The 18,273-nt window shown below is 52.1% G+C and overlaps 4 protein-coding genes across 4 annotated transcripts; 2 read left to right on the top strand and 2 right to left on the bottom strand.

The window, feature by feature from the left end:
• Positions 1 to 642: 642 nt before the first annotated feature.
• Positions 643 to 1,644, top strand: LOC104051711 (olfactory receptor 5AR1). The gene has a single exon (XM_009512823.2). The coding sequence runs from the start codon at positions 646 to 648 to the stop codon at positions 1,642 to 1,644; it is 999 nt and encodes a 332-aa protein (XP_009511118.1). The 5' UTR covers positions 643 to 645.
• A 4,031-nt stretch (positions 1,645 to 5,675) lies between these two features.
• LOC104051708 (olfactory receptor 5J3) lies at positions 5,676 to 6,713 on the bottom strand. The gene has a single exon (XM_009512821.2). It carries the CDS (start codon positions 6,642 to 6,644, stop codon positions 5,676 to 5,678), a length of 969 nt encoding a protein of 322 aa, XP_009511116.2. The 5' UTR covers positions 6,645 to 6,713.
• A 5,187-nt stretch (positions 6,714 to 11,900) lies between these two features.
• On the bottom strand, positions 11,901 to 15,434 carry FEN1 (flap structure-specific endonuclease 1). Its single transcript, XM_064453040.1, has 2 exons — positions 15,355 to 15,434; positions 11,901 to 14,039 (listed from the first exon to the last, which is right to left on the bottom strand). Exon 2 carries the CDS (start codon positions 14,036 to 14,038, stop codon positions 12,896 to 12,898), a length of 1,143 nt encoding a protein of 380 aa, XP_064309110.1. The 5' UTR covers position 14,039; positions 15,355 to 15,434; the 3' UTR covers positions 11,901 to 12,895.
• A 28-nt stretch (positions 15,435 to 15,462) lies between these two features.
• On the top strand, positions 15,463 to 17,138 carry TMEM258 (transmembrane protein 258). Its single transcript, XM_064453078.1, has 4 exons — positions 15,463 to 15,547; positions 15,636 to 15,745; positions 15,857 to 16,031; positions 16,998 to 17,138. The coding sequence occupies exons 1-3, from the start codon at positions 15,545 to 15,547 to the stop codon at positions 15,981 to 15,983; spliced, it is 240 nt and encodes a 79-aa protein (XP_064309148.1). The 5' UTR covers positions 15,463 to 15,544; the 3' UTR covers positions 15,984 to 16,031; positions 16,998 to 17,138.
• The last annotated feature ends 1,135 nt before the right edge of the window (positions 17,139 to 18,273 follow it).

Below are 18,273 nucleotides of genomic sequence, written 5' to 3'. Positions count from 1 at the left end.
TTAGGAGCTGATGATTTCTCTCGGGTGAGCAGAGAGAGCACGCCTGAATTTATCTTTTATCTCCAAGCGAGACATCAGGTCTGAAGCAGAGCGAGGTGAGACAAATCCTGGCTCTTACGACTGCACCATCCTACATGAGGAAAAATTACACTAAGGAAAGTCACCTTTTCCAGTGCTCTCACCTGGAGGAGATCTTCCTGGGACACAGGGAACAGGTATTTATTCCTCATGTACTCACACGGGAGCAGGAGCACTCAAAAGATGAGAAATAATTTCATTTTCCCAGCAGTTCCTGTGAAAATGATGGACTGCCACGTGTAAATGCCTTGCGAGGAACTATGAGAAAGCGCTGCAATTTATTTGTGCTTTGTTCTGGTGTGGTATTTCCCTCCTTCCTTGCCTTGAAATACCCACCCGCTTCCAAGCGTGCTGCTGGTGGCTAGATGTGCTTTTCTAAGGCTGAACGGGGAGATCGGCCTCAGGAACTTGAGTTTTTCCTCTCTCAAAGAAAATGTAACTTATATTGACTTAACGTGGTTCAACTGCTTGATAGACAAAAATTGACATCCTTAACACCATTGACTGATGCTATTAAGCATTTCCATTTGAAAGACATAAAGCGACTGAACTTCTTATATATTCAATATGGTTGAAGATAATTATACGTTTGCATCAGAGTTTATTCTCCTGGGCTTCACAACCCGAGAAGATCTGCAGGTGACATTCTTTGTCTTATTCCTTGCCATCTATGTCGTCACTCTAATAGGAAATCTGGGAGTAATTATATTAATCAGAATCAATTCATGCCTACACACCCCCATGTACTTCTTCCTAAGCCACTTGTCGCTCCTGGATATCTGCTACTCCTCCACCATCATCCCTCAAACCTTGTTGAATTTTTTAGTGGAGAAGAAGGTTATTTCCTTCGTTAGGTGTGCCACTCAGCTCTTCTCCTTTGCGACTTGTGCCACCGCCGAGTGCTACGTGCTGGCTGCCATGGCTTATGATCGCTACGTGGCCGTTTGTAACCCCCTGCTCTACTCTGTGGTCATGTCCCGGAGGTTTTGCGTTGGGATGTTGGCTGGTGCCTACTTAGCTGGTGTGATCAGCTCCACCATACACACAGTTTCTATATTTCTTCTCCCGTTCTGTCGGTCCAAGAGGATCAATCATTTCTTCTGCGATGGGCCACCGCTGCTAGCCCTCGCCTGCTCTGACACCCATGTCAACGAGGTGATGGTTTCTGCCGTGGTGGGGTTCAACGTGCTAAGCACCGCGGTCTTCATTTTAGTCTCCTACTCGTCGGTCCTCGCCACCGCCTTGCAGATGCGCTCTGCAGCCGGTTGGCACAAAGCCTTCTCCACTTGTGCCTCGCACTTGGCCTCCATCGCTTTGTACTACGGCAGCTCCCTCTTCATGTACCTGCGCCCCGGCTCCAGACACTCCTTGGAGCACGGCGAGGTGGCCTCCGTGCTCTACTCCGTTGCAGTCCCCATGCTGAACCCGCTCATCTACAGCCTAAGAAACACGGACATGAAGAACGCCATGAGGAGAGCAAAAGGTAGAGTCCTCTCCTCCTTGTCTACCCACGGTTCCTGGTCAGCTGGAAGGAGAGGACCACCCTTCCGTGGTGAGGAGGGTTAGATATTGCACCTTCAAGGAGCAGGGACTAAACGCACCTGGAAGCGGACACCTGGAAAATAACATTTCTCCTTGAATCAGGGCTCCGCGCTGTGCTAGGAGGGATGGGACTTCGCCCTCGGAGGGACGGGACTTTGCCCGGCTGTAGCCTGAAACCTGACAGGGACCGAGTACTGGGCAGAAAGTTTTAATCCAAAGTAGATGTTATTTAAATATGACCTAAAATAAATATTATTTATTATTTAGATAGTATAAAAAAGTAATAATCAACTGAATTTCAGGCTTCAGAGCGCTGAAGGGAGAACGCAGGTGGTGGCTTTGCCCTGCCAACCTCAAAACAGCCAGTGTCTGATCTCTCATGGTTTCTATTAACACAAGTCTTCTGGTGATGTTCCTGGCATTAGGAGGATGATAATTGAATTTTGCAGGAGTTTGAGGTCTAGACCACCACGTGAGGTCACATGAAATAAAGCTGAGACAGTTTCAGGTCGCCCTTTGCCCCGAACAGCCACGGTGCTGGTGGTCTGGGGTCGCCTTACGATGGAGATGGAGCAAGTGCAGCACCGCGCGGTCTGGACCTGGGATTTCAAGCCCTGTTATCCACCCTGCAGACGCACACCCTACCCAAGCCGGTATCCTTAGTGGATTCTTTTGCCTTCTATGTATTTTAAAAAAATCTTTGAAATATCTTTTTTCTTTTAATCCCAAAGTTGAGTGAGGGCTATTTTTCCCCCTCTATTATGTTGCTTTTCCCACTTCACAAGCCTTGTTTTTAGCCCAGTAACGAATGGGGAAGAAATAAATTAAAAAACAGGGGGAAATCCTTTTCTACCCCACCCTCCAGTGCATGTCTGCAACTAATAGTCTGGTGCCTTCCAGCAGAAAACCAAATCTACATTAAAGACAGCTAAAGCCACCTCTGTGCTTCCCCATCTTGCTTCCCCACACTTCCACAGCTCAGTACTCTCTTCCACCTGCCCCATCCTTTGTGTTTTCTAGAGGGCTGGGGCAAAGCTATTACTTAATATTTGTCCCAAATGAGCTTGAAGAGCTGAGGATCTGTTTCCGCCAGAGACACATGGAGCGCTGCACTGCGGCTCGGGCTCTCTGAATTTTTCCAGGAGCACGCTAGCGATGCCCTTACGAGGGCTTTGCTGAGACAGGCACCCGCGAGGTCCCTCCCAAAGGCTGCACGTGGGCGACAGCAGCTGCCTGCGCAAGAAGGGGCTGAGCAGGTTTGCAGGACGCTGCCAGAGGCGATGCTGACACGATGGGTGGGTTTATCCACTGCGATAGCAGGGCGGACCGGGACCGGCCAGGCCAGGGTCCGGCTGCGAGCTCAGGGGCAATTTCTGACCAGGAGATCCAGCAGAAAGCACAAAGCCGTAGCCTTGGCTCTGGGGACCTGGAGCCGCGCTAAGGACTTGGTGTGGGCACACATGCGTTAGCACGTTGCCAGACACGTGGCCCAGCCAAAAATCTTCACGGGACGGGTTTTCTTTAGCTCTGTTTCCCGTGTTGGATGATCAGTAAGAGGTCCCTGCTTTCTGTGGCAATCGCTGAAGCATTTCACTGAGTCACGGCTCTGAACGCCATCGCATGGCTGAGGTGGAAGATGCTCTAATGAAAACAGCAGACTAAGGTTTTTTTTTAACATTTAATCAAGGCACACCTTTCACACGTAATGAGCTATACAATTTTGGGAAGAACCCGTAGCTTGTATATCGACAAAGTGAATGAATTTTATGTTTTAAAATAAACATCTTTGTTAAACTGTGGTCTTCCTAAAAGAACTGTAGTGAATTATGAAGGAATACAACGGCAACCAGTTAAACCCAGCTTTAAGCTGGCATGAAGCGAAATGCTATAAAGCTTTTAATCAAAGTTTCTGGTGGAGTGTTCAGGAAAAGTAGAGGCGTTTGGACAATTTCCCCGAGAAACACAGAACTTGACGTCTGCAGCGCCTTATTCTGCGTGACTCAGAAGGAGGGAGGGGAATCGTTAACATGCAGCAAAGGAGCTCATCGCTCCTTTCTGCTCTGCCCTTCCCTCCTCTGTGCGTAGGGGTACATCAGGGAAGGCTGCACCCGGTGCTGTAGCTGTGTTTAGGGCACCAGGTGGGGGAAAAACCAGTTCCCCTCTCCATGAGATATCAGGGAGTGCAACCACCGTAATTGCCACGGCCAGCATCACCTGGGGTCTCCACCCACACCCTCTGCCCAAGGCTCAGGGCACTATTTAAGCTCAGCCCTGGGTCTTTGACAACTTTTAGAGCTGTGCTTGGTCCTGGTCCTGGCCATTCTTCAGCTTTCCTGGCTTGAATTTAGCCCGTGGTCCCATGGATGGGTGCTGTGGGACCGTGCCACGCGGGTGAGGCTATTGCCCACCCCGCGTCGTGGCCACCTTCGGCTCCCAGTCTGCCTTTCCCTTGGGGAGTAGCTGGTCCTTGCTTCTCCCTGAGCCGTGTCGCGTTACGTGAACAGTGTGAACAGCTCTTAATGCAAGACAAGACCCTCTAGTGTCCAAGCTGAGGATAAAGCAAGCTGCTATGAAAGGTGTTACAAAGATCTCCTCCCACCACCTTTTTCTGTGGCTGCCTCTTAGGAAAAATGGCCCCTGCTCAGCTGCACGCTCTGGGTGGGTTTTGGTTTAGTCTATAGTAGGAAGCCACAATGCAGACTTTTAAATCTGAGCAAAAAAAGGTGTGGGTTATTGGTGTAACAATTCAGTGGGTGTGTTTAGGTCATGATTTCTATGGCCATCTAAAAGAAATCATGCTAGGAGTATTTCTCTTTTATTTCAGCTATAAAAAAACATCTGAACTAAGTCGGATGCAGCCATGTGCAAATTAACATTAAGTGACAGATGACCTCCCTCATCTCTCTGGGGGTACCTGGCATCCCAGCTCTTGTTGCTCGAGGTCTCTAACAGGTTGCAGTCAGTCGTCTCGGCTTTGGAGAGCGTGGGGTTCTGCAGGATGCCTTGGTGGTACCTTCTTGCCTCTACAGCTGTCTGGGGGGAGAGTCGGCTGGGAGGAAATACCACTTACAGCCACCCCGTGACAAGAAAATAGGGGAAAAAATATACTTCTCTCTAGCTAGTTACATTCAGTCACGCTAAACCCCTTGCCAAGAGGGAGAAATGCCACTCCTGGCTGCTGCTTCTCCTAAGGCAGATGTAAGATGCAGGTCAGACGAAGCCCGCTTCCCTCCCACAGAACAAGCCTGTCTGGCTGAGTTAGATGTCTTGCAGCTGCGGGGAGCAAGGGGTAGGATGGGATCCATGTGGGTGGCTGCGAGTGCTGCTATGCTGTTGGGTACAGGCAGAGACAAGCCAGAGCTTTCATTCCCCAGGGATGAAAATGCCTGGCAGCTCAGCAGGAAAACATCCCAGCTGCTCGGGTGGAAGTCTCCTCCAGGTGTGGAGGTAAAGCAGAGGAGGGTTTTCAGCACAGACACGGCTATGCTGCCTCCAGGCTGTGATGTTGTGGTCACTCAACTGTTTAGCATCTCCCCGATGCTAGATCACAGCACTTACAGCTCTCATCCCCTGGCAGCTCAGTGGTCTCTGCTTCTCCTCCCTTTCCTTGCTTCCCACGGCACAGCCCCCTGGAAGGAAATGAGATTTATTTGGGTTTGCCCCTTGGAGTTAGCCCAAAGAGAGGTGGGGGTTTCTGCATATACATCCCCAAAAGGCCTCCAGTCCTCCTTGAACTTGCCTCTGGAGGAATCGCTGCTTGAATCAGTGCAACTTCTTAAGAAGCTCAGCTTAAGAGGGAAATTTCTTATGAGCTTATTTCTACCACCTCCTATGATTTTGCATAATTTCACGGGGTGGGGGGGGGAACCCGGGAGATGACAAGGAAATGTCTGTCAGAAGCCTGTAATGACAGGATGTTTGGTAACATTGAGTCTCTGCAGACTTTAAAGCATGTTTAAGATTTGCTGTACCTGCTTCTGTAAATATATGTGGCTCCTCACTCCTCCAGAGAGCTGGCATGAGTCTACTTGAAAAGAGGAGCAGCAGGAGCTTTATCAACTGACTGGGGTCGGCTTGGCCAGCAGGCAACTCCCAAAAGTGTTATTTGCTGTCGCTTTCCTAAGTGCATCCTTGACCTCCTTGTTCCTCAAGCTGTAGATCAGAGGGTTGAGCATAGGGACGATCAGGGTGTAAAACACGGCGGTGACTTTCTCCATCTCCAGTGAGTACTTGGAGGCCGGTTGCATGTGGCTCAGCCCCGCGGGCACGTAGAACAAGGTAACGGTCAGGAGGTGGGAGGCGCAGGTGGAGAAGGCTTTGTGCCTTCCTTTGGCAGATCTAATCCTCAGGATGGAGAAGAGGATGTAGGCATAGGAGACGATGATGATGAAGAGCACAGACATGGAAATGGTCCCGTTGAAGGTTACAAGCAACAGCTCATTCAGGTGGTCATCAGAGCAGGTGAGTTTGAGCAGAGGGTTGGTGTCACAGAAGTAATGGTTGATGACATTGGGCCCACAAAAAGGCAACGGCAACAAGAAACACGTTTGGATTAGCGAGTTCAAAATCCCCCCTACGTATGACCCGGCCACCAGCTGAACGCAGACCCTCCCGGGCATAGAAACAGCGTAGTGCAGCGGGTGGCAAATGGCTACGTAGCGGTCGTACGCCATGGCAGCCAGCAAGAGCACCTCCGTGGTCACAAACGCAAGGAAAAAGAAATGCTGGGCGAAGCAGGCGGGGTAAGAAATCGTTTTCTTTTCTGCCAAGAAGCCAATAAGCAGCTTTGGAGAAAAGACGGAGGAGTAGCAAAGATCAACAACAGAGAGGTTGCAGAGGAAGAAATACATGGGAGCGTGCAGGCGGCGGTTTGTCCTGATCAGCGTGATCAGCCCAAGATTGCCTATCAGGGTGATGAGATAAATCATTAAGAAGATTACGAAGAGAGGAGCCTGCAGCTTAGGCTCGCTCGTCAGTCCCAGGAGGAGGAACTGGGTCACCGTGGTGTGATTGCCTTTAGCCATGTTACCGTACTTCGCGGCAGCGTGCCTGCTGGAAGGAGGAAAAACAACCGGGGTGAAATAAGAAAGAGCAATGGCACGGCTTGCATACGGTGCCATCTGCAAGTACTGTATTAAAAGTGTGAAGCTTTGATACTCGAGATAACACCTGACTGTGCTTGGGTTCTCAGTGAATCCTCACAGGCAGAGCAACTAACCCAAAACCTTTGAGAAACTGCATTTTGTCCTCGCTCGCTGTAATCATGAGGCTGAATTAAAAATATTAGGTCTTAAAAAAACCCAAACAAACCCCTGTATTGAATGATTTGAAGACCGGAGGGTTGAAGAATTTGCAAACTGGTTGTTGTGTCTCATTAGAAAATGAGGCAGGAATTGGAATAGGAGGCAGGGAAGGGGAATGTGCTTCATTTTCCCCACGCCCAGACTAAACACACACGAGTCACGATGACCCTGGGAGCCCTGAATCCACGGTGCCCTCTCGGATCAGCTTTGCTGGATGCCCGGCCGCCCACACCAGCTCCCCGGGCGAGCTGCCAGGGACTCGGGAGGGTCACTCGGCAGCCTGGGACAGAAATTCCTCTGCTGGACAGCCTGTTCTTGCTGGGCTGCCTCATTCCTGTCCACAGCCTTGGTCAGGTTCCAGCACAGAGGGAAATATTCCCCCCAGGGTTACGAATCATAACAAAACAGGGTTTTATTACACTTAATTCTTATCTGCTCCAGGTCAATTATTATTTGCCTGTTTTTCTCCACTCGAGGTGGGGAAGGAGGGCGCTTTCAGGCTGCTCCTCACAACCGTGAGACTAATAAACGAGTCGTGCTGATGTGTTATATATGTAATAGAAAGCTGTTAGCTGTACTCGCAGGAATTCAGGAGGTGAGGAGGAAAAATAATCACTTATCAGGAGGCTCCACAGAGCAGAAAGAAAACTGGTGTCTTCATTTTCAAACCATGCAACACCTTGCACACAGTATTTTTTCCCTGTTACTCACTTTTTCTAGCAGAGCATAGCAGGTGTTAAGAATCCTTCCGATGCCTGGAAGACTTGCTTCTGGTATAAAGAGTGGTACTGGTATTAATGAACAAGAACATCAGTGTGATAAAGAGCAGTGGAAGTATTTGTTTAGAACAGAAAATGTATGGGGAAAAAATTAGTAGTGAAAATAACGTGACCTACAAGGTGGTAGGGGGGGGTGATGGTGGGGTACCTGAGATGAAGAGGAGGGAAAGAGGACTTTAATTCCAGCTCCGCAAAGCTGCCACCGCATCAGTAAAACCTCTTTCACCTGGATCACCCCTGCAATTCCCCTCCTTCAGCAGGGAGAGAGGATAAACTATTTCTTGGCATTATTGAGACCAAATGCTCAGCTGCCTCCTGATTTTCAGAGACCCCTGTAATACCTTTTCTTTTTCAAAGGCGTGATTAGGACCTACTGAAATAGCACAGGCTGCCGCTTTCCCTCACTGCACGCTGCCCTGGGGCAGGGGAGGATGCCGTGGGCGATGCCTGGCAGCTTTGCTCGCACACCAGGCGTCGGTGGGAGTGTTACTTCATCGCCATTCTGGTTTTAGCGGTTCCCATCAGGGCGGCTATCTCACGCTGGAGATGTTGCTGCCCTCCCCTTTCCTGGTACAGAACCAGATTCCTCCTTATAGCTCTGTAACAGACGGAGTTTTCACTTTACAAATATTTAGGGGGTTCCAACATAACAGAAATAGCTGGTAGGATATTTCTGGGTTTCGGCTGCAGCTGCTTTTCCCTTCCACTCAAAAAAGAAATGATCGTTTAGAACGCGCAAACATCCTTATATTCACGAATCCGTAACAGATCCACCCAACCCTACTGCTGGGACCAAGCTGGCGCCTTCTGCAAATGAGGACTAATACTGCAGCGTGGGCAGAAGCCAAAGGTTGCTCCTGGATCTGCAGGGTTTTTATTCTTCCTAGAGAAAAATCTTGACGGTTTCCTCGCAGCCTGAGCCCCGTTTACTGCGCCCAGGCGCCAGGTCTATCTCCGCTGCTGCGGGGTGCAGTCCTGCTCTTGTCTCCCAGCTGCCTTCCCTGTTTGGTTTAAATATGTTCAGGGCGGCTTTGTGAATGTTTTCTCAGAGGTTTTATCCCAATAAGATGATGACACGTACTTAGAAAGCCTGAAGATAATACCTAGAAATTCAGACATATGGAAAATATACAGTCCAGGTGTATTCTGTGAAGCTTTTGCCCTGGATGAGTGAACTTGCAAGCTTGAATGCTGTGGGGTTTAATCTTAGCCTAGATTTGAAGCCTGTGCCTGCAGCCCCGCTTCCCTGCGTACCACCACATCCTTACCCAGCACCTGGATGCACCTTTCTGTGATTGGCACATGATGTGTGCCTCATCCTAAGGCAGAAAGAAGAAATGTGACCCATTTTCCTCCATTCTTCAAGTGTCTCTGATGCTACAGGGGGAGGGAAGGGGCGGTCTGCAGCTGTGGGACCGAGTAACGCAGCAGCTCCCTCAGTAAGGAGCGACGGCGCGTGGCCCCAGCCTTTTGACCAGGGAGGATGATGATGCTGTCCCGAAGGGCTTGTGCAAGGGGACAGCTTCTGGCTTATTTACTTCTTTGGCCCTCATCAATAAAATCCCCGAAGAAAACCGTAGCTGAGGGAAGAGCTTCAGGCCAGCCACGGAGGGGATCATTAGAAACTCTCAGAGAAGAGTCTGGAAGAGGTTTGGCCTTGGGTCCTATCCCCCCCCCCCTCACACCCCCTGACAACGGTGCAGAAACGGCTCATTAACCTCGCTTTGCTCAGTGCTGATGTGGAGGGGGGTAATTTCCATCTGTGCTGAGCCACAGGTGGGAAATAAACCATGCGAATGTGCTAAATAATGTTTAATGGGATGCCAGGGCTTGGAATTTATTCTCCTCTTTGGACTGTGCCAGTCGAGGGCTTCGCTTAAACCGTGAAGTTTAAGGTAGCTGAATGCGAGCGCCGTAACCGGAGCCGAACGTGCGCACAAACCGCTTCCTCGCCCTGCGGGCCTAAGGGTTTTTATGGCTCGGACGTGGAAAGTCCTGCCTTCTCAAGCCTGGAGGTGGCCGCTGCGGCTGCATCCTACGCAAAATACAAGCCACGGAGGAGAAGCACTTCCAACCCAAAGGCCCAGCGCGTAACGCGTACTTCAGCGCCACAGCACAAGCCCAGGGTGCGAACGCCGGAGCATGTTTCCGTAACCACACTTAGGGTTTTACTTGAGGGTCGTTAAGAGAAATTAGTCATTTAAAGGTTGCTTTGTTTTGCATCCCTTGACAAAAGAGCAGGCGGCAAACCTTCACGCTGTTCCTTCAGTTAAAGGTACAAGCAAAGGCAGTTAGGCTGTCTTAGAAGTGTTTCATTGTTCCTGGCTCATTCCTTGAACTCTTGGCATCGTAATAACGTGATATATAATAATGTGACGACCTAAGTGCTGTCCAGGTCAGCAAGAGGTGGGCAGGGGCAAGGGCTCTGCAACCAGTTACGGAGCCCGGGGTCAGGCTGGAGGCTAAGTTTGCAGTTTCTTTTCCCTGCTGCTGCCTCAATTTACTTCCTTGCTATAAGCATTTTCCTGACTCTTACTTCTTTGGTTTTTTTAATCATCCTTCATTCCCTCACCACAAAACCACTCCACTCTACCTTTCCACGCGGTCACAATGAAGGTATTCACAGATAAAACAGGAATATTTAGTAAAGAAGTTCCTGCTAAGACAAATTATGGATTGAAATGTTTAAGAGAACACACAGTGAGAAAAGAGTTTGTCTTTACTGCATTTTGAAACGAAATAGTGGAATCGGAGTAGATGAAATGCCTGAGCCACTACGGTTTCCGGGTGAATATCAGTTACGGGTGTCAGATCTTAGTGACATCAGGTGGAAGCCGGTCTCGATCAGTTTTCATTGAGAGCTTTCTACACACAGTAAATAAATTTCAAAAGATGAGTATTTGTCATTGAAAACACATAGTCTGCTGAGTCTCCTAATAGTATATAGCCTACTATATATCCTACTATATCATGTACAACACAGCCTACTATATATCCTATGTACTGTATAGAATAGCCCAGTGTGTATTTTAATAGTGTAGGAGTAACTTACCCTGGTGACCAAATAAACCCGATGGAAGGTAACGGGGTGGAGGGTACACGGGAAGGGGAAAGCAGGAGAGGAAGGAGGGAGCATGAGGTGGTGGACACTAGAACATTCCAGAAGAGCCAGGCTTTAAACCTGCCAGGCTTAAAAACTGCTAAAAAAAATAAATCAAAGCTGTTGAAAAACACCTTTAAACCTACCAGGTTTTTTTTTTGAACCGTCCCAGCCAGGCTGTCCCTTAAAGCCTCCCGGGAACACGGCACTGAGAACTTAGTCTGGGCTCCACTTCTGCATTAGAGAAGACAAACCAGCGACAGGTCCTTTAGAAGCTGCTTAAACTGTCTGAGCAGGTTTTTCCAGCTGAAGGAAAAAAGATTGTGGCTCAGAGTGACAGGAGGTCACAAGGATTCAGGGCTGAAAGCACAAATACTCAGAGAAGCCTTGTTAAATACATAAATGTACAGAACAAGTGATAAAACATCACCTCTCATGTTGATTTTTTTAAAAAAATCTTTTTTCCTGCAGCAGTCCTGGCTTTCTGGGTGCGGATTCTGCAAGTAATGTGATGGGATAAGCGGGGAGGACAGACGTCCACCTCAAAGCACAGTGGCTACACTTGCCCTCCTTTGAAGCACTGAGGCTTCCTCTTGCCAAAATACCTTGAGTTTAGGGCTTGGAATTAAGGTTAAGCCAAGACCCTGTGAAAACCACCAGTTCAGAGGAGGCGGCTTGTACGTTTTGGGCGCTCTGCTCCAGGCACCCCTTCCCACGCACACGGCCAGCTCCAGAAGCTCCCCGTCTCCAGGTGCAGCACATGCTGCTATTCTTCACACTATAGTTAAGACAAATTCTGAGGTGGCTTAAAAAAAAAAAATCAGGATTATTTTAGCAACGTTAATGGAATTCCCCCATGAAACAAGCCCATCTTCTTATAACTTGGCAGAGAGTTGACCCACAGATCTTTGATGTCTACAAAGCACCCAAAAGCCACTGTTAACACCAGGATTAACACTCAAGTTTTCTGTATTCAGGCCCGTGCTTGCTTTGTTGGCTGTTGGCACTACTAGGCTTCCCTCCAAAACTGGGATTTTGCTTCACCTGTGCAGCCTTCAGCAACATGGTTTAAGGGACCTTTCCAGAGAACGAGAAACATTGTATTTGTGTATAAGTTTTATTCTGAAAACAAAGCCCAGCGCATCGCATTGACATGTAAGAGGAAAAGACTATGCAAAATGCAGAATAAAATAAAGTAAAAAAAAAGAGGCGCTATCTCTTTTTCTTCTTAGTCTGGGACCAGTCTCTGGGTGTACAACATGGAAGAATGCCATATGAAATTAGGGAGTGAACAGGCTTCCGTTCTAGGTTTAACATTTTTTCTTTTTAAACATAAACCAGAACCTAGCAGCAAAATTCAGCCTTGGAGAGCTGCAGCCTCCGCCCAGCTTGTCCTCGGTTTACGCACTAAGAACAGGCCAGAACTTTGCTGGAATCGGGATTATAACTTTTTTTTTTTTTTAAACAAATAAAAAATTACCACAGTAGGGAATGAATAACCTATTCCCAACCCTCATTAGATGGGGAAGTGGGAGTTTGCTTCATTACTTCAAGTCTCCTTTCCAATTCCAGCTTACCTTCCATTCACATCTCCCCAGTTTCTCCTTCAGCCTCTGCTGTTTGCACCTACCTCTTTTTTGGGTGGATTTCGTCAGGCAGAAATCTATCATTCATACCCAGTTTGCTCTCTAGCCAATTAACTTTTTATTTCTGAAATCAGAGAGGGTGTCTGTGATCAGCACCTCCCTTGAACTCCACAGCCTGGGTATCTCCCTCCTGTGGCCTCCTCATCAAAAGTCTCACACCGATGAACGCTGCTGCTGAACTGCTGAACGCAACTCCCTGGTTCCTCACCCCTCCAAGCCCCCCATGCTGCGGTTGTTTCAGCTCTCTTCTCTCCTAGCCTCATTTGTTACTACTGCTGCGCAGGAAGATGCTTATCCGATTCACTAACCTAGCCTGGTGGGGAAGCACTTTAGCAGCATCCTTCCCAGCACTAACATGCAGAACAAAGATGACCGTTTGTTATTAGCCTAAAATTCCTGGTTGAGCATAAAAAACAAATCACAGGGGTTTGCAGGCGGCCAGTCTGGCTATTTTCCCTTTTTGGTCTTTGCGGCGCTGTTGGTCTTGGCTTTCTTCTTCGCTGACCCCTTGGTCTCTGGCTCCTTGCGCTTGGCTGACGTGATGGAGCCCGTCACCTTGAAGAAGTCGTCCAGCCGGCCCTGCGTGCTGCCCTGCCGGCTTTTGCTCAGCTTCTTGACACCGTTGCGTATCCGCTCTTCGTTGAACTGCTTCTCCCCGCACATGAACTCAACGAGCTCTTCTTCATTCGGCTCGGTCCACTTCAGCTCAACAGCGTCAGGGTTGACCACATCAGGCTCTAGGAAGAGCTTCTGGGCCTCTTTGTGCAACCAGTTTTCCGGCAGAGGGAACTTCTTGGTGTCTATCTGCTGAACGATCTTCTCGATGGTTTTGTGCTCCCTGATGAGCTCAACGGCACGCTTGGGCCCAATGCCACGGATGCTCTCGCAGTAGTCACAGCCCAGGAGGATACACAGATCCACAAACTGTTCCCAGGTCAGCCCTAGATCCTGTAGAATACGGTTCAGGTGAAACTCCTGGATGGGTAGCTTCTTCGTCTCACTGGCAGTAAGATGTCGCATCAGTACAGGACTGCCGAAGGTCAGGCAATCCATATCTTCTGTGGCAGCGGCATAGACCTTCCCAGCCTTCACCAAGATAGCGCAGCTGGCTTCGGCCTCCCCTGGTGCCTCCACATAGGGGATACCCATCAGCCTTAGTAACTTCTTGCACTCGTCGGTGTGCTGCTGGGTCACCTTGACCAGCCTCTTGCTGTACTTCTCAATGTTACTCTCCTCTCCAGCCTCCTGAGCCTCCTGCAGGTGTTTCTCAGCCTCAGCCCGGCGCTCAGTCCGCTTTGCCAGCTCCCCCGATTTCAGCTGCGGAGGCTTGCCATCAAAGACGTAAACTGGCTTGATGCCGTTCTCCACCATGCGAATGGTCCGGTAGAACATGCCCATCAGGTGGCTCGTGGTCTCGCCCTCCTCATTCTGAAGGACTTCAGCTCCCTGCCGCACGGCAATCAGGAACTGGTAGATACTCATGGAGGCATCTATAGCGACCTTCCGGCCAAAGTAAGACTTGATGTCATTCTCCCGGATGGCGCCAGGAGCCACGTCAGCAATAAGCTTGGCCAGGCCATGGATTCCCATCCTGGGGAACAGAAAAGGGGATGTTGGGATCAGCCTCTGTGCACACACAGTGCTGGTGGGAGCTGAGGGTTAACAGCTGTGCTGTGGGACTGATGTTTCACCTCAGCAGGGGGACCAAAGGGAGGTGGCTGCTTCCCCTGCAAGCTGATAGTACCCTGCTTCTAGCCTCAGCCTCCATCAGTCCACCACTGTCTCCCTCCCTACTATCCTCCTGGCTTCAGCCTCCCCTGGCCAGCCATTAACCCCTCTGCCCGCTTTCTCCTTCCCTCAGTGCGCCATTCCCTGTGCCCAATCCATTATCTCGCTCTTCCCACCTCAGCCTCTCCCAGCCCGCCGTTATCCTGTTCTTCTAATCACAGCCTCACCATTACCTCTCTCCTTTCTGCTGTGGCTTGTCCTGGCCTGAAGGTACCCATGCCGGCCCGCCTCAGCCTCCCCAGCTGCCATTATCTCCCCCCAGGCCCTCTTCAGCCTCCTTCAGCCACCATCATCCCCCCGCCCCAAAGCCCTCCTCAGCCTCCCCCAGCCGCCATCATCCACCCCTCCAGGCCCTCCTCAGCCACCATTATCCGCCCTCCAGGCCCTCCTCAGCCTCCCCAGCCACCATTATCCGCCCTCCAGGCCCTCCTCAGCCTCCCCAGCCACCATTTTCCACCCTCCAGGCCCTCCTCAGCCTCCCCAGCCACCATTATCCGCCCTCCAGGCCCTCCTCAGCCTCCCCAGCCACCATTATCCGCCCTCCAGGCCCTCCTCAGCCTCCCCAGCCACCATTTTCCACTCTCCAGGCCCTCCTCAGCCTCCCCAGCCACCATTATCCGCCCTCCAGGCCCTCCTCAGCCTCCCCAGCCACCATTATCCGCCCTCCAGGCCCTCCTCAGCCTCCCCAGCCACCATTATCCGCCCTCCAGGCCCTCCTCAGCCTCCCCAGCCACCATTATCCCCCTCAAGCCCTCCTCAGCCTCCTTCAGCCGCCATCATCCCCCCGCCCCAAAACCCTCCTCAGCGTCCTTCAGCCGCCATCATCCCCCCCAAGCCCTCCTCAGCCTCCCCCAGCCGCCATCACCCACCCCCCAGACCCTCCTCAGCCGCCATTAACACCCCTCCAGGCCCTCAGCCTCCCCAACCGCCATTATACCCCCCAGGCCCTCCTCAGCCGCCATTGTTCCCCCCCACCCAGGCTCTCCTCAGCCTCCTTCAGCCGCCATCATCCCCCCGAGGCCCTCCTCAGCCTCCCCAGCCGCCATTATTCCCCCCCGGCTCTCCCCAGCCGCCATTATCCCCTGAGGCCGCCCCTCGAGCCCCCCAGCCGCCATTACCCCGCGGCTCCGTCCCGCCGCCGCTCCCGCGCTCCAGCCGCAGTGCGCGCCGGGAGCCGGCGGAGCCAATAGCGAGCGGCTCCCACTAGCCCCGCCCACCCATCCCGGCATACCCCGCTCCAGGTCTCCATTCCGCTTCCGGGAAGCGGCGGGAGCCGAGGGCGACGTGTCGGAGCGAGAACCGGGAGACATGGTGAGGAGCCGGGGGCTGGGAGCGGGGGCCGGTCCTGGCCCACCCCCGCGCCCCGGTGGTGCCGCTCACCTTCGCCGTGTCCCCACAGGAGCTGGAGGCGATGAGCAGATACACTAGCCCGGTGAATCCGGCCGTCTTCCCGCACCTCACGGTGGTGCTGCTGGCCATCGGCATGTTCTTCACCGCCTGGTTCTTCGTGTATCCCCCGGGATGGAGCGGGGGGATACGGGAGCGGGCGGGGGGGAGCAGGGGAGCGCGGGGCCTTCACCTTCCTCTGCCTCCGTTACCGCCTTGACCCCCGGGCCGCAGCTACGAGGTGACTTCTACCAAGTACACGCGGGATATCTACAAGGAGCTGTTGATCTCGCTGGTGGCCTCGCTTTTCATGGGTTTCGGCGTCCTCTTCCTGCTGCTGTGGGTCGGTATCTACGTCTGAGGCCAGGACGGAGGAGCACCGGTACCGCCGTGTGAATCCCCCATGGCTGTAAGCTCTGCGGGGTCATATTGCGACAGCGTGGCTGGGTGGGGGGGTCCTGAAAGCCACCTTTCTTCAGGGGCAAGGTTAGGATGCACAAAAGGCTGTGCTCTCATCCAGCAGCAGCCTTTGGGCTCCAGTGTTGCAGCTATGCAGAGCTGCGAAGCAGCCGATGGGTAACAGCGGGAGAGTGAGTTGTAGAATTGTAGAATAGAATCATTATGGTTGGAAAAGATCTCTGAGATCATCAAATCCAACCATCAACCCAACACCCCCAGGACTCCTAAATCATGTCCCCAAGTGCCATGTCTGCATGGTGTTTTTTGAACCCCCCCAGGGACGGTGACTCCCCCACCTCTCTGGGCAGCCTGTGCCAGGGCCTGACCGCTCTGGCAGGGAAGGCATTTTCCCTCATCTCCAACCTAAACCTCCCCTGACGCAGCCTGAGGCCGTTCCCTCTCGCCCTGTCACTGGTGACTTGGGAGCAGAGACCAGCCCCCCCCTCACTCCAGCCCCTCTCAGGCAGCTGCAGAGAGCGAGAAGGGCTCCCCTCAGCCCCCTCTTCTCCAGGCTAAACCCCCCCATCCCCCTCAGCTGCCCCCCAGCACACTTGTGCTCCAGACCCTGCCCCAGCCCCGCTGCCCTTCTCTGGACACGCTCCAGCCCCTCCAGGCCCTTCTTGTCCCGAGGGGCCCAAACCTGAGCCCAGCATTCGAGGTGGGGCCTCCCCAGGGCTGAGCACAGGGGCCCCATCCCTGCCCGGCTCCTGCTGGCCACACAAGCGGTCGAGTGCTTCTGTGCCCACCTGTTACCGGTGGGCAGAACTGGCACGCCTCCCCATTTGAGGCAGTAGGGAATTGCCTGTGCTGGGTATTGTCCTTTGCTCTGTGGCTTTAGTAGCAGCAGAGTCAGGCCCTGGTGCTGCCCTGGGGAATGATTTCTGACCGACCTCCCTCATCTCTCATTTGGTTCTAGGTGGGAAGCCCTGCAGAAGCTCTTTTTATATTTCTTTTATATTTCAACAACAAAGCCCGTGTCAGGCATGGACTGTGCTCCTGGCGAGTGACTTCTGCCAGCCCCACAAACCAAACCTGAATAAAACTGGCTCTGTGATGTCTTTGGACTCATGGTTTCTCTTTTAGATACCCTTTTTTGTTTTTCACCTGGCTTTTCCAAACCACGTTCATATTGGCACAAGATCCACGTGCCTTGGGATGGGCCCTGTGTTTATCATAGATTTCCACAGCTGTGTATGCTCAGAAGCGTTTTGGGGTCACTGTATACCCTAGTGCAGCTAGACCCTAGGAGACAAGTGCTTCCTGCTTCTTCCTAAGCCTTTTATGTCCCTCGACCTTTGTGTTCCCTCACCCCCTGGAAGGCTGTGCCCGTTCTCATCCCGAGCCAGCAGCTTTGTGCCTCCGCAGCGCTCACGGCCCCTGGCAAAGCGGAGAGGGGCAGGCACCGCTCCGAGGCGGTTCACTTACCATCGGCGGCGCGTGCTGGGGACCTCCCTTGTTAGACACGGAGCCGATGGAAGCACACGGTCCTGCTCCTTGGCCGGGCTCCACGCTCCTGAGGCGCGTGGGCAGTGGCTGGGCGGCCGTCCCGTCTGGCCTGGGTGAAACGGTGCTTGCAGGGCAGCCTCTGGCCGGGGTTCCCAGGTGACGCGGTGGTGTGGCTCCCCCCACGCAAAGCAAGGCGACCGCTGGTCTGGTGGGCGCCACAGTGGGTGATGCAAGCTGGGTGTGTGGGGAGTGAGGTTTTGGGAGGAATGCTTGAGAAGTACAGGACAGAATAATCTTGTAACTGGATGTGCCCTTCGGTTAAGTAGTGAATTAACTGCCTTGCCTATAAGAGAGCTCACTTATGGCAGGCATAACTATATTTTTATAGGTAGCTTTGAGTTTGTAGCCCAGCTTTTGAAGCGATCGGAATTCAGAATCAGAAATTCAATGGGTAACTTACAGATTTAAAGCCCTACTTTCCTGTTTGGGACGGAAGCGTTCCCTCTGGGGAGCTCTCAGATGCCTCAGGGTCTGGCCCTGACCTCTTGAGGCGGGAGCAACGAGAGCTCTTTTTCATACCTGTCCGAGCGCACGCTGTGCAGCACTGAGCAGCCGCAGGCTGGGGCTGTTCTGACCCTGACCGGACCCTGCGTGGGCATGGCTGGAAACTCCTGCTGATTAATGACACGGAGCTTCCTCTGTCTTGTGGGAGGCAGTTTTATAGCTACCGAACTGAAAGCCTGTTA

This window comes from Phalacrocorax carbo, chromosome 5, assembly GCF_963921805.1.
Source record: "Phalacrocorax carbo chromosome 5, bPhaCar2.1, whole genome shotgun sequence".
Taxonomy (NCBI): Eukaryota; Metazoa; Chordata; class Aves; order Suliformes; family Phalacrocoracidae; genus Phalacrocorax; species Phalacrocorax carbo.
The sequence above is the reverse complement of the archived record's forward strand: the minus strand, read 5'-3'. Positions and strand labels throughout refer to the sequence as shown.

Excerpts from the sequence above, each read along its gene's own strand:
- LOC104051711 (XM_009512823.2), top strand. The coding sequence starts at position 646 with ATGGTTGAAGATAATTATACGTTTGCATCAGAGTTTATTCTCCTGGGC.
- LOC104051708 (XM_009512821.2), bottom strand. The coding sequence starts at position 6,644 with ATGGCTAAAGGCAATCACACCACGGTGACCCAGTTCCTCCTCCTGGGA.
- FEN1 (XM_064453040.1), bottom strand. The coding sequence starts at position 14,038 with ATGGGAATCCATGGCCTGGCCAAGCTTATTGCTGACGTGGCTCCTGGC.
- TMEM258 (XM_064453078.1), top strand. Across the intron at positions 15,746-15,856 it reads TTCACCGCCTGGTTCTTCGT|CTACGAGGTGACTTCTACCA; the intron begins GTATCCCCCGGG and ends CCCGGGCCGCAG.